Source organism: Oncorhynchus kisutch, unplaced genomic scaffold (genome assembly GCF_002021735.2).
Source record: "Oncorhynchus kisutch isolate 150728-3 unplaced genomic scaffold, Okis_V2 scaffold3385, whole genome shotgun sequence".
Classification (NCBI taxonomy): domain Eukaryota; kingdom Metazoa; phylum Chordata; class Actinopteri; order Salmoniformes; family Salmonidae; genus Oncorhynchus; species Oncorhynchus kisutch.
Window position 1 is genome coordinate 367,501 of NW_022265330.1, and position 15,124 is coordinate 382,624.

The window sequence follows — 15,124 nt, forward strand, 5'->3', positions numbered from 1 at the left end:
ACTGCTACATTCACTGTGGTAGTCTACTGTGGTAGGCTACTGTTTACTGCTACATTCACTGTGGTAGGCTACTGTTTACTGCTACATTCACTGTGGTAGTCTACTGTGGTAGGCTACTGTTTACTGCTACATTCACTGTGGTAGGCTACTGTGGTAGGCTACTGTTTACTGCTACATTCACTGTGGTAGTCTACTGTGGTAGGCTACTGTTTACTGCTACATTCACTGTGGTAGGCTACTGTTTACTGCTACATTCACTGTGGTAGTCTACTGTTTACTGCTACATTCACTGTGGTAGGCTACTGTTTACTGCTACATTCACTGTGGTAGTCTACTGTGGTAGGCTACTGTTTACTGCTACATTCACTGTGGTAGGCTACTGTTTACTGCTACATTCACTGTGGTAGTCTACTGTTTACTGCTACATTCACTGTGGTAGGCTACTGTTTACTGCTACATTCACTGTGGTAGGCTACTGTTTACTGCTACATTCACTGTGGTAGTCTACTGTGGTAGGCTACTGTTTACTGCTACATTCACTGTGGTAGGCTACTGTTTACTGTTACATTCACTGTGGTAGGCTACTGTTTACTGCTACATTCACTGTGGTAGGCTACTGTTACCTTCACTGTGGTAGGCTACTGTTACCTTCACTGTGGTAGGCTACTGTTACATTCACTGTGGTAGGCTACTGTTACCTTCACTGTGGTAGGCTACTGTTACCTTCACTGTGGTAGGCTACTGTTACATTCACTGTGGTAGGCTACTGTTACATTCACTGTGGTAGGCTACTGTTACCTTCACTGTGGTAGGCTACTGTTACCTTCACTGTGGTAGGCTACTGTTTACTGTTACCTTCACTGTGGTAGGCTACTGTTTACTGTTACATTCACTGTGGTAGGCTACTGTTACCTTCACTGTGGTAGGCTACTGTTACCTTCACTGTGGTAGGCTACTGTTACCTTCACTGTGGTAGGCTACTGTTACTTTCACTGTGGTAGGCTACTGTTACTTTCACTGTGGTAGGCTACTGTTACCTTCACTGTGGTAGGCTACTGTTACCTTCACTGTGGTAGGCTACTGTTACATTCACTGTGGTAGGCTACTGTTACCTTCACTGTGGTAGGCTACTGTGTTTCTATGTTTAGTGTAATGGCAGATATAGAGATAAAGCAAAGCAGTTCAACACAAACAACAACAACAGAGTTACACATGGAGTAAAACAAACATACAGTCAATAATACAGTAGGTCTATATACAGCATGTGCAGATGAGGTGAGAAGGGAGGTAAGGCAATAAATAGGCCATGGTGGCGAAGTAGTGTTGGGTAGTATATGGGGCTTTGGTGACAAAACGGATGGCACTGTGATAGACTGCATCCAATTTATTGAGTAGGGTATTGGAGGCTATTTTGTGAATGACATCGCCAAAGTCGAGGATCGGTAGTATGGTCAGTTTTACGAGGGTATGTTTGGCAGCATGAGTGAAGGATGCTTTGTTGCGAAATAGAAAGCTGATTCTAGATTTAATTTCGGATTGGAGATGCTTAATGTGAGTCTGGAAGGAGAGTTTACAGTCTAACTAGACACCTAGGTATTTGTAGTTGTCCACATATTCTAAGTCAGAACCGGCGGGCAAGTGCGGACAGCTATCGGTTGAAGAGCATGCATTTAGTTTTACTTGCATTTAAGAGCAGTTGGAGGCCACGGAAGGAGAGTTGTATGGCATTGAAGCTCATCTGGAGATTAGTTAACACAGTGTCCAAGGAGGGGCCAGAAGTATACAGAATGGTGTCGTCTGCGTAGAGGTGGATCAGAGACTCACCAGTAGCAAGAGCAACATCATTGATGTATACAGAGAAGAGAGTCGACCCGAGAATTGAACCCTGTGGCACCCCCATAGAGACTGCCAGAGGTCCGGACAACAGGCCCTCTGATTTGACACACTGAACTCTATCAGAGAAGTAGTTGGTGAACCAGGCGAGGCAGTCATTTGAGAAACCGAGGCTGTCTAGTCTGCCGATAAGAACATGGTGATTGACAGAGTCGAAAGCCTTGGCCAGGTCAATGAATACGGCTGCACAGTATTGTCTCTTATCGATGGCGGTTATGATATAGTTTAGGACCTTGAGCGTGTGGCTGAGGTGCACCCATGACCAGCTTTGAAACCAGATTGCATAACGGAGAAGGTACGGTGGGATTTGAAATGGTCGGTAATCTGTTTGTTGACTTGGCTTTCGAAGACCTTAGAAAGGCAGGGTAGGATAGAGTAGGTCTGTAGCAGTTTGGGTCAAGAGTGTCCCCCCCTTTGAAGAGGGGGATGAGCGCAGCTGCTTTCCAATCTTTAGGAATCTCAGACGATACGAAAGAGAGGTTGAACAGGCTAGTAATAAGGGTTGCAAAAATTGCGGCGGATCATTTTAGAAAGAGAGGGTCCAGATTGTCTAGCCCGGCTGATTTGTAGAGGTCCAGATTTTGCTGCTTTTTCAGAACATCGGCTATCTGGATTTGGGGGAAGGATAAATGGGGAGGCTTGGGCAAGTAGCTGAGGGGGCGCAGGGCTGTTGACCGTTGTAGGTGTAGCGAGGTGGACAGCATGGCCAGCCGTAGAAAAATGCTTATTGAAATTCTTAATTATCGTGTATTTATCTGTGGTGAAAGTGTTTCCTAGCCTCAGAGCAGTGGGCAGCTGGGAAGGAGGTGCTCTTATTCTCCATGGACTTTACAATGTCCCAGAACGTTTTGTAGTTTGTGCGAAAGAATACACATTTTTGCTTGAAAAAGCTAGCCTTTGCTTTCCTAACTGCCTGTGTATATTGTTCCTTCCCTGAAATGTTGCATATCGTGGGGGTTATTCGATGCTACAGGATGTTTTTGTGCTGGTCAAGGGCAGTCAGGTCTGGATTGAACCAAGGGCTATATCTGTTCCTGGTTCTACATTTCTTGAATGGGGCATGTTTATTTTGAATGGGGCTTATTTACTTATTTAAGATGGTGAGGAAAGCACTTTTAATAAATAACCAGGCATCCTCTACTGACGGAATGAAGTCAATATCCTTCCAGGATACCCGGGCCAGGTCGATTTGAAAGGCCTGCTCCCTGAAGTGTTTTGGGGAGCGTTTGACAGTGATGAGGGTTGGTCGTTTGGGGTTGTATCTGGTAGGCACTAGGCAGTGATCTCTGAGATCCTGGTTGAAGACAGCAGAGGTGTATTTGGAGGGCAGGTTGGTTACGATGACATCTATGAGGTTGCCTGTGTTTACGGATTTGGGGTTGTATCTGGTAGGTTCATTGATGCAATCTACTGCAGAGATAGCCTGTAACTCCACCCCCATTTGGCATTTCTATCTTGTCGGAAAATGTTATAGTTAGGGATGGAAATGTCAGCGTTTTTGGTGGCCTTCCTAAGCCAGGATTCAGACACGTTGGCAGAGTGTGGTAAAGCAGTGAATAAAACAAACTTAAGTAGGAGGCTTCTTATGTTAAAATGCATGAAACCAAGGCTTTTACGGTTACAGAAGTCATCAACAGAGATAGCCCTGGGGAATAGGAGTGGAGCTAGGCACTGCAGGACCTGGATTTACCTCTACATCACCAGAGGAACAGAGGAGGAGTAGGATAAGGGTAGGGCTAAAGGCTATAAAAACTGGTCATCTAGTGCGTTCAGAACAGAGGAGGAGTAGAATAAGGGTACGGCTAAAGGCTATAAGAACTGGTCGTCTAGTACGTTCAGAACAGAGAGTAAAAGGAGCAGGTTTCTGGGCACGATAGAATAGATTCAAGGCATAATGTACAGACAAAGGTATGGTAGGATGTGAATACAGTGGAGGTAAACCTATGCATTGAGTCACGATGAGAGGGGTATTGTCTCTATAGATTCAAGGCATAATGTACAGACAAAGGTATGGTAGGATGTGAATACAGTGGAGGTAAACCTAGGCATTGAGTAACAATGAGAGGGGTATTGTCTCTAGAGACCCCTTTTAAACCAGGTGAGGTCACCGCATGTGTGGGCGGTGGAACAAAATGGTTAGCTGCGGCATATTGAGCTGGAGGCTCTACAGTGAAATAAGACCGTAATCACTAACCAAAACAGCGATGGACAAGGCATATTTACAGGGAGAAATATGCAACGGAAGAGTCAGTTGTAGCCCCCTCGGGCGGTTACGTCGGCAGACCAGTCGTGACGGATCGGCAGGGCTCCGTGTAATAAAAGGGTCCAGGCCAATTGGCAAAATAGGTATTGTAGCCCAAGTGGCTGATGGACCTCTTCAGCTAACAGTCCGATATGCTCCAGACAGCTAGCGGGCCGGGGCTAGCAGATGGGCATTCAGGGGAAGTCGTGACGGGGGAGCCTGTTGAAAACCCCCTTGGGCAGCTTACGTCGGTAGACCAGGAGGATCATCGGGGCTCCTTGTCGGCAGTAAAAGGGCTCCAGGCCAATTGGCTAAATAGTTATTGTATCCCAAGTGGCTGATGGACCTCTTCAACTTGCTGGGGGATGGGCCTAGCACAGGCTAGCTCCAGGCTAATTGGTGCTTTCTTCGGGACAGAGACGTTAGCCAGGGGGTAGCCCTTGGATAGCCGCTAGCTAGCTGTGGTGATCCAGATGAGAAGGTTCAGAGCTTGAGGTAGGAATCAGTATATGTGGGGAAAAAGAGTCCAGTATGCTCTGGGTTGAATCACGCTGTGCAGACTGGCAGGAGTTGTCCGGGCTAAAGGTTAACTTATGACAGCGGGCAGTGGCTAGCTGACTAATAGCTAGTTAGCTGGCTAGCTTCTGTTGGGGCTTCCCGTTCTAAAGTAAAGAGATTGGCAGCTCTATACCACATTGGGCGCGTTGCAGGAGAGTATGTGGAAGTTGAGGTTTAAAAAATATTTGAAAAATAAATGCGGAGAAAAAATATATATACACGGGACGCGACAAGACGAAGACAAAGATGCCTGACTGCTACGCCATCTTGGATATGATGATGAAATAATGAGGATGATATGGATATGATGATGAAATAATAAGGATGATGATGAAATGATGATGATGATTGAGGATTATAATGAAGAAGATTGATGATGTTTATAATGATGATGATGATGGTGATGATGATGATGATGATGATGATGATACATTTGATTTTAAATGTTAATAGAACCTTTATGATCAGAGGACAAAATAATGACACCCCTCTCCTCCTCTGTCAAAATAATGACACTCCTCTCCTCCTCTGTCAAAATAATGACACCCCTCTCCTCCTCTGTCAAAATAATGACACTTCTCTCCTCTCCTCTCCCACAAATCCATCTCCCAGAATGCACCGACTTCTCTCCGCCAGTGGCGGTGATGCTGATGATCTTCCTCTGTCTGGAGGCCTTCCTCTTCCTCACCTTCACCGTGGTGATGTTCGGAACGCAGATACACTCCATCTGCAACGACGAGACGGTGAGGCACCAAGCTCTGTGGTCGTCACCACTTAAAGGAACACTTGTCGAGGTTAACACATTATTACTGACACCATGCCCAGCCTGCAGTGGTGGAAAAAGTTCTGTGGTCGTCACCACTTAAAGGAACACTTGTCAAGGTTAACAGCAGTGGTGGAAAAAGGAAAGGAAGTGTCAAGGTTAACAGCAGTGGTGGAAAAAGTTCTCAATTCTCATACTTGAGTACAAGTAAAGATACTTTAATAGAAAATGAATCAAGTGAAAGTGAGTCACCCAGTAAAATACTATAAAAAAGTAAAAGTATTTGGTTTTAAATGTACGTATCGAAAGTAAATGGACAAGTACAGTTGAAGTCGGAGGTTCACATACACTTAGGTTGGACTCATTAAAACTAGTTTACATACACTTAGGTTGGACTCATTAAAACTAGTTCACATACACATAGGTTGGACTCATTAAAACTAGTTTACATCCACTTAGGTTGGACTCATTAAAACTAGTTTACATCCACTTAGGTTGGACTCATTAAAACTAGTTTACATCCACTTAGGTTGGACTCATTAAAACTAGTTCACATACACTTAGGTTGGACTCATTAAAACTAGTTTACATACACTTAGGTTGGACTCATTAAAACTAGTTCACATACACTTAGGTTGGACTCATTACAACTAGTTTACATACACTTAGGTTGGACTCATTAAAACTAGTTTACATACACTTAGGTTGGACTCATTAAAACTAGTTTACATCCACTTAGGTTGGACTCATTAAAACTAGTTTACATACACTTAGGTTGGACTCATTAAAACTAGTTCACATACACTCAGGTTGGACTCATTAAAACTAGTTTACATACACTTAGGTTGGACTCATTACAACTAGTTTACATACACTTAGGTTGGACTCATTAAAACTAGTTCACATACACTTAGGTTGGACTCATTACAACTAGTTTACATACACTTAGGTTGGACTCATTACAACTAGTTCACATACACTTAGGTTGGACTCATTAAAACTAGTTTACATACACTTAGGTTGGACTCATTAAAACTAGTTTACATACACTTAGGTTGGACTCATTAAAACTAGTTTACATACACTTAGGTTGGACTCATTAAAACTAGTTTACATACACTTAGGTTGGACTCATTAAAACTAGTTTACATACACTTAGGTTGGACTCATTAAAACTAGTTTACATACACTTAGGTTGGACTCATTAAAACTAGTTTACATACACTTAGGTTGGACTCATTAAAACTAGTTTACATACACTTAGGTTGGACTCATTAAAACTAGTTTACATACACTCAGGTTGGACTCATTAAAACTAGTTTACATCCACTCAGGTTGGACTCATTAAAACTAGTTCACATACACTCAGGTTGGACTCATTAAAACTAGTTTACATACACTTAGGTTGGACTCATTACAACTAGTTTACATACACTCAGGTTGGACTCATTAAAACTAGTTTACATCCACTCAGGTTGGACTCATTAAAACTAGTTCACATACACTCAGGTTGGACTCATTAAAACTAGTTTACATCCACTTAGGTTGGACTCATTAAAACTAGTTTACATACACTTAGGTTGGACTCATTAAAACTAGTTTACATACACTTAGGTTGGACTCATTAACTCGCTTTTTCAACCACTCAACACATTTCTTGTCAGTTAGGACATCTACTTTGTGCAAATGTAATTATTCCAACAATTGTTTGCAAACAGATTATTTCACTTATAATTCACTGCATCACAATTCCAGTGGGTCAGAAGTTTACATACACTAAGCTGACTGCCTTTAAACAGCTTGTAAAATTCCAGAAAATTATGTCATTGCTTTAGAAGCTTCTGATCGGCTAATTGACATCATTTGAATCAATTGGAGATGTACCTGTGGATGTATTTCAAGGCCTAGCTTCAAACTCAGTGCCTCTTTGCTTGACATCAGGGGAAAATCAAAATCAGCCAAGACCTCTGGTTCATCCTTGGGAGCATTTTTCAAATGCCTGAAGATAGCACGTTCATCTGTACAAACAATAGTACACAAGTATAAACACCATGGGACCATGCAGCCGTCATACCGCTCAGGAAGGAGACGCGTTCTGTCTCCTAGAGATGAACGTACTTTGGTGCAAAAAGTGCAAATCAATCCCAGAACAACAGCAAAGGACCTTGTGAAGATGCTGGAGGAAACGGGTACAAAAGTATCTATATCCACAGTAAAACGAGTCCTATATCGACATAACCTGAAAGGCCGCTCAGCAAGGAAGGAGTCAATGCTCTAAAACCGCCGTAAAAAAGCCAGAGGTTTGCAACTGCACATGGTGACAAAGATCGTACTTTTTGGAGAAATGTCCTCTGGTCTGATGAAAGAAAAATAGAACTGTTTGGCCATATTGACCATCATGTTTGGAGGAAAAAGGGGTAGGCTTGCGAGCTGAAGAACACCATCCCAACCGTGAAGCACGGGGGTGACAGCATCATGTTGTGGGGGTGCTTTGCTGCAGGAGGGACTGGTGCACTTCACAAAATAGATGGCATCATGAGGAAAGAAAATTATGTGGATATATTGAAGCAACATCTCAAGACATCAGTCAGGAAGTTGAAGCTTGGTCATTAATGGGTCTTGCAATGACCCCATCACAAAGCCCTGACCTCAATCCTATAGAAACATTTAGGGCAGAACTGAAAAAAGCTTGTGCGAGCAAGGAGGCCTACAAACCTGACTCAGTTACCCAGCTCTGTCAGGAGGAATGGGCCAAAATTCCCCCAACTTATTGTGTGAAGCTTGTGGAAGGCTACCTGAAACGTTTGACCCAAGTTAAACCATTTAAAGGCAATGCTACCAAATACTAATTGAGTGTATCTGAACATCTGACCCATTGGGAATGTGATGAAAGAAATAAAAGCTGAAATAAATAATTCTCTCTACTATTATGACATTTCACATTCTGAAAATCTGTCAGTCTGTCAGCCCCTGAGTCATCTCTTAGTCTGACTGGACTACAGATCATTCTGGTCCCTGAGTCATCTCTTAGTCTGACTGGACTACAGATCATTCTGGTCCCTGAGTCATCTCCTAGTCTGACTGGACTACAGATCATTCTGGTCCCTGAGTCATCTCCTAGTCTGACTGGACTACAGATCATTCTGGTCCAACTCCTTCAGTTTTCCCCTGATATCCATGAACAAATAGAACAAAATGTCTGTCCTGAATTGACCTAGTTGAGGCAGCAGTAGCATGGTTTCATTAAAATAGTGTGTTGACTAAAGTGTCTGTCTGTTGTCTGTCTGTCTGTCTGTCGGTCTGTGTCTGTCTGTCGGTCTGTGTCTGTCGGTCTGTGTCTGTTTCATCTCCCAGGAGATAGAGCGTCTGAAGAATGAGAAGCCGATGTGGGAGCGGCGTGTGCGCTGGGAGGGGATGAAGGCCGTGTTCGGAGGCCCGCCCTCCATCCTCTGGTTCAACCCATTCACCGGCCTGCGTCTGCGGCGCCTACTGATGACACGTACACGCCGTAGTGGTGTGGAGTTCTCTGTCTGAGGGCTGAGCAGCCAAACACAGCTCTTCCCCGTCTGATACCCCCGGACCTCTCTGGACCGTCTGATGGCCTCGGACCTCTCTGGACCGTCTGATACCCCCGGACCTCTCTGGAACCCCCGGACCTCTCTGGACCGTCTGATACCCCCGGACCTCTCTGGACCGTCTGATACCCCCGGACCTCTCTGGACTGTCTGATACCCCCGGACCTCTCTGGACCGTCTGATAGCCCCGGACCTCTCTGGACCGTCTGATACCCCCGAACCTCTCTGGACCGTCTGATACCCCCGGACCTCTCTGGACCGTCTGATACCCCCGGACCTCTCTGGACCATTGAACACATCATGGGGGTTCTGGTGGTACCCCTGGACTGATAGGATGGGGGTGTGATCTGTGACCTACGTAATATAGAACAGCTGTACCCCCCCATGCACACTACAGGGGCTCCCCTGAAGTCCCTGACTCTCTGCCCTTAGAAAAAGTGCTTCCAGCATGGCTGTCTCCACCCCACTGACAGGGAGACCTGTATCTGGGTCTGTCCTCCACACAGAGAGACTAGGGCTTTATCTGGATCAGTCTGTCCACACAGAGAGACTAGGGCTTTATCTGGGTCATTCCTCCACACAGAGAGACTAGGGCTTTATCTGGGTCAGTCTGTCAACACAGAGAGACTAGGGCTTTATCTGGGTCAGTCTGTTCACACAGAGAGACTAGGGCTTTATCTGGGTCAGTCTGTCCACACAGAGAGACTAGGGCTTTATCTGGGTCAGTCTGTCCACACAGAGAGACTAGGGCTTTATCTGGGTCAGTCTGTCCACACAGAGAGACTAGGGCTGAATATGTTTCTGGGTCTGGGTCAGTCCTCCACACAGAGAGACTAGGGCTAAATATAGGTCTGGGTCTGGGTCAGTCCTCCACACAGAGAGACTAGGGCTAAATATAGGTCTGGGTCTGGGTCAGTCCTCCACACAGAGAGACTGGGGCTTTATCTGGGTCTGTTTCTGGGTCTGTTCTCCACACAGAGTGACTGGGGCTGAATCTGGGTCTGTTTCTGGGTCTGTTCTCCACACAGAGAGACTGGGGCTGAATCTCAAGCTGAACCCTTGGCCGCTAATCCCTTTGTGTTTGATAGTGATCACTCAACTGCCACTGTTCTGGGACAGGGAGAGACCAGCCTGTCCTCCTCTGCTGTGAGCCCCAGCCAGTCAGCCAGCCAGTCAGCCAGCCAGCCAGTCAGCCAGCCAGCCAGTCAGCCAGCCAGCCAGTCTGCTTTTTTAAGGAGCTCCTCTTGTGTCTTTTTAATGAAGAACCTGCAGTATGGAACTGTCGAGGTGTCAGTCACAATCATTGGTCTGCTCTGAAGACACTGAGTTGTGATTGGACGTTAAACAGGATTTGTCTCGGACACCCAATGGACAGACGGAACAGGAGTGAAATTACGTTCTGAGTTAACTACACTCCAGGACTTGTCTAGGACACCCAATGGACAGATGGGATAGGAGTGAAATGACGTTCTGAGTTAACTACACTCCAGGACTTGAACACTTCAGACATTGAGGACAAACAGGTGACAGGGATGAAGACTGTGTTGAGCTCGTGTGGTTCTGTGACGCTTCTCAAGAAGCCTGATCCTCCCTGCCTCTGGTCACAACCCAAGTGTCTTGACATTAAACATCCTGATCCTCCCTGCCTCTGGTCACAACCCAAGTGTCCTGACATTAAACATCCTGGACATAGACTCTACCCTACTGAACACAGACCATCACTACTGACATTAAACATCCTGGACATAGACTCTACCCTACTGAACACAGACCATCACTACTGACATTAAACATCCTGGACATAGACTCTACTCTACTGAACACAGACGTCAGTGCTTCCTCTGCCCTGAGCCTTGACGTACCCTAACCTCTGCCCTGAGCCTTTACGTACCCAACACCTGACCTTTGCCCCTGATGCAGCAGACTGAACAACGGGTTGAACTGTGACCTGGACCATGTTCCCCTGATGCAGCAGACTGAACAACTGGTTGACCTGTGACCTGGACCATGTTCAGGACCATGTTCAGGACCATGTTCAGGACCATGTTCAGGACCATGTTCAGTAGACTCAAATGGGACAAACACATTTAAATGGGGGAGGTTCTACCAGAATTGAGCAAATCCGAAACGCTGAAAAATGTATTTTTGTTGATTCTTTGTATTTTGTCTCATTGGTTGTTGTTCCTCCTTGTTTAGGAGCTGCTACAGTGTTTCCCAGACCCCGAGTCCTCCCCTTTACCAGTGTTTCCCAGACCCCAAGTCCCCCCCTTTACCAATGTTTCCCAGACCCCAAGTCCTCCCCTTTACCAGTGTTTCCCAGACCCCAAGTCCCCCCATTTACCAATGTTTCCCAAGTCCCCCCCTTTACCAGTGTTTCCCAGACCCCAAGTCCCCCCCTTTACCAATGTTTCCCAAGTCCCCCCCTTTACCAGTGTTTCCCAGACCCCAAGTCCCCCCTTTACCAATGTTTCCCAAGTCCCCCCCTTTACCAATGTTTCCCAGACCCCAAGTCCCCCCCTTTACCAGTGTTTCCCAGACCCCTGTCCTGTCCCCCCCTTTACCAGTGTTTCCCAGACCCCAAGTCCCCCCCTTACCAGTGTTTCCCAGACCCCTGACCTGTCCCCCCCTTTACCAATGTTTCCCAAGTCTCCCCCTTTACCAATGTTTCCCAGACCCCAAGTCCCCCCCTTTACCAGTGCTTCCCAAGTCCCCCCCTTTACCAATGTTTCCCAAGTCCCCCCCTTTACCAATGTTTCCCAGACCCCAAGTCCCCCCCTTTACCAGTGTTTCCCAGACCCCTGACCTGTCCCCCCCTTTACCAATGTTTCCCAAGTCTCCCCCTTTACCAATGTTTCCCAGACCCCAAGTCCCCCCCTTTACCAATGTTTCCCAGACCCCAAGTCCCCCCCTTTACCAGTGTTTCCCAAGTCCCCCCCTTTACCAATGTTTCCCAGACCCCAAGTCCTGTCCCCCCCCTTTACCAATGTTTCCCAGACCCCAAGTCCTGTTCCCCCCTTTACCAGTGTTTCCCAGACCCCAAGTCCCCCCCCTTTACCAGTGTTTCCCAAGTCCCCCCCTTTACCAATGTTTCCCAGACCCCTGTCCTGTCCCCCCCTTTACCAATGCTTCCCAGACCCCAAGTCCTGTTCCCCCCTTTACCAATGTTTCCCAGACCCCAAGTCCTGTTCCCCCCTTTACCAATGTTTCCCAGACCCCAAGTCCTGTTCCCCCCTTTGCCAATGTTTCCCAGACCCCAAGTCCTGTTCCCCCCTTTACCAATGCTTCCCAGACCCCTGTCCTGTTCCCCCCTTTACCAATGCTTCCCAGACCCCTGTCCTGTCCCCCCCTTTACCAATGTTTCCCAGACCCCTGTCCTGTCCCCCCCTTTACCAATGTTTCCCAGACCCCAAGTCCTGTCCCCCCTTTACCAATGTTTCCCATACCCCAAGTCCTGTTCCCCCCTTTACCAATGTTTCCCATACCCCAAGTCCTGTTCCCCCCTTTACCAGTGTTTCCCAAGTCCCCCCCTTTACCAATGTTTCCCAGACCCCTGACCTGTCCCCCCCTTTACCAATGTTTCCCAGACCCCTGACCTGTCCCCCCCTTTACCAATGTTTCCCAGATGCCAGTCCTGTCCCCCCCTTTACCAATGTTTCCCAGACCCCAAGTCCTGTTCCCCCCTTTACCAATGTTTCCCAGACCCCAAGTCCTGGTCCCTCCTTTACCAATGTTCCCCAGACCCCAAGTCCTGGTCCCCCCTTTACCAATGTTTCCCAGACCCCAAGTCCTGTTCCCCCCTTTACCAATGTTTCCCAGACCCCAAGTCCTGTTCCCCCCTTTACCAATGTTTCCCAGACCCCAAGTCCTGTTCCCCCCTTTACCAATGTTTCCCAGACCCCAAGTCATGTTCCCCCCTTTACCAATGCTTCCCAGACCCCTGTCCTGTCCCCCCCTTTACCAATGTTTCCCAGACGCCTGTCCTGTCCCCCCCTTTACCAATGTTTCCCAGACCCCAAGTCCCCCCCTTTACCAATGCTTCCCATACTTGGAGCTTTGGGTTTGTCCCAACTGGCACCCTATTCCCTATATAGTGCACTACTTTAGACCAGAGCCCTAGGAAGTGCATTATTTAGGGAATAGGCAGCCAGTTGGAACACACAGCCTTTAATACAAACTTCATTGGTGAAGCAATGGGTCTGTCAACCAACAGGAAGCTTGTAGTGACAGTCTTTATAACAACTGATGAAGGCTAATTCAGTCCACCATTTTGTTTCCCCTCAGCCCTCCTGACCTCCCTCATGATGAAGGCTAATTCAGTCCACCATTTTGTTCCCCCTCAGCCCTCCTGACCTCCCTCATGATGAAGGCTAATTCAGTCCACCATTTTGTTCCCCCTCAGCCCTCCTGACCTCCCTCATGATGAAGGCTAATTCAGTCCACCATTTTGTTCCCCCTCAGCCCTCCTGACCTCCCTCATGATGAAGGCTAATTCAGTCCACCATTTTGTTCCCCCTCAGCCCTCCTGACCTCCCTCATGATGAAGGCTAATTCAGTCCACCATTTTGTTCCCACTCAGCCTTCCTGACCTCCCTCATGATGAAGGCTAATTCAGTCCACCATTTTGTTCCCCCTCAGCCCTCCTGACCTCCCTCATGATGAAGGCTAATTCAGTCCACCATTTTGTTCCCCCTCAGCCCTCCTGACCTCATCTCTCTGCTGATTTAGTTGTCTTCACAACAGAGCCATTGTGACACAGGGTATTGATGATCCTCAACCACCCGTTTGTTTCATGAGATATGCGTTACCCTAATCAATACAATCCTCAATCATGCAAATGTCCGCCATTGATTAATGCTGTATGTTTTAAACTGTATCCATTTGGTTTATGATTGTAGATATAAATTGTTTTAAAATAAAGAGCTTTAGTCTATGAACAACATGTCCCATATGTAAAAGCCTGATGTGGAAAAAGGATCTCATTATTTTACTCCCTGTGTCAGGCTGTGGGGTAACTGGTCCTGCTGACTTGTGGTGCGTGTTTCTGTCAGGCTGTGGGGTAACTGGTCCTGCTGACTTGTGGTGCGTGTTTCTGTCAGGCTGTGGGTAACTGGTGCATGGAATCAGGCGCAGGAGAGCAGAGAGGAGTGTACAAGGTAATTTATTCCATGAACAGCACCAGTATAAAACAAATACTAACGGTGTGTGAAATTACCGGTCACTCGTAAAATAACGGGCGTATTAACGGACCCGGCAAACAATACCAGCCAACTAGTACGAACACCGGGGCCTCACTGCGGTGGCTGTCTGCGCTCGCTTTCTGACCCCTCATGGCCCGCTGAAGGTGCACATGAGCTGCGTCCCATCTCTCCTCCGAGCGCCTAAACCAGTTGTCCATGCAGGAACCTCGATCTGGCTCTGATGCCACGGCGCCAGAACCGGCTGGTACCCCAGTACGCACTGGAAGGGGGAGAGGTTAGTAGAGGAATGGCGGAGCGAGTTCTGGGCCATCTCTCCCCAGGGTATGAGTGCCGCCCACTCCCCCGGCCGGTCCTGGCAATAAGACCGCAGAAACCTACTCACATCCTGGTTCACTCTCTCCACCTGCCCATTACTCTCGGGGTGAAAACCTGAGGTAAGACTAACCGAGATCCCCAGACGTTCCATGAATGCTCTCCAGACCCTTGACCTCATAGTGCCGGAAGACGTGAGTAAACAGGGCCTCTGCAGTCAGTAGGGCCGTAGGGAGAAAAGGGAGGTAAAGGGAGGAGACGACAGGACTTGGAAAAACTATCCACAACGACCAGGATGGTGGTATTACCCTGTGAAGGAGGAAGATCGGTTAGGAAATCCACCAACAGGTGTGACCACGGCCATTGTGGAACGGGTAAGGGTTGTAACTTCCCTCTGGGCAGGTGTCTAGGAGCCTTGCACTGGGCACACACCGAGCAAGAGGAGACGTAAACCCTCATGTCCTTAGCTACAGTGGACCACCAGTACTTCCCACTAAGACAGCGCACTGTCTGACCGATGCCCGGATGACCAGAGGGTGACGTGTGGGCCCAATAGATCAAACGGTCGCAGATGGAACGTACA

The 15,124-nt window shown here is 47.3% G+C and overlaps 1 protein-coding gene across 3 annotated transcripts in view; it reads left to right on the forward strand.

The window, feature by feature from the left end:
* LOC116371570 (palmitoyltransferase ZDHHC7-like) overlaps positions 1–13,965 on the forward strand; it is a 34,621-nt gene extending 20,656 nt beyond the window's left edge. For all 3 annotated transcript variants that reach the window (XM_031820437.1, XM_031820440.1, XM_031820438.1), the window contains 2 exons: positions 5,306–5,436; positions 8,811–13,965. In XM_031820437.1, the coding sequence (XP_031676297.1) occupies positions 5,306–5,436; positions 8,811–8,990 (311 nt within the window). In that variant the 3' untranslated portion in view covers positions 8,991–13,965. The remainder of the gene's footprint in view (positions 1–5,305; positions 5,437–8,810) is intronic.
* Positions 13,966–15,124: the final 1,159 nt, after the last annotated feature.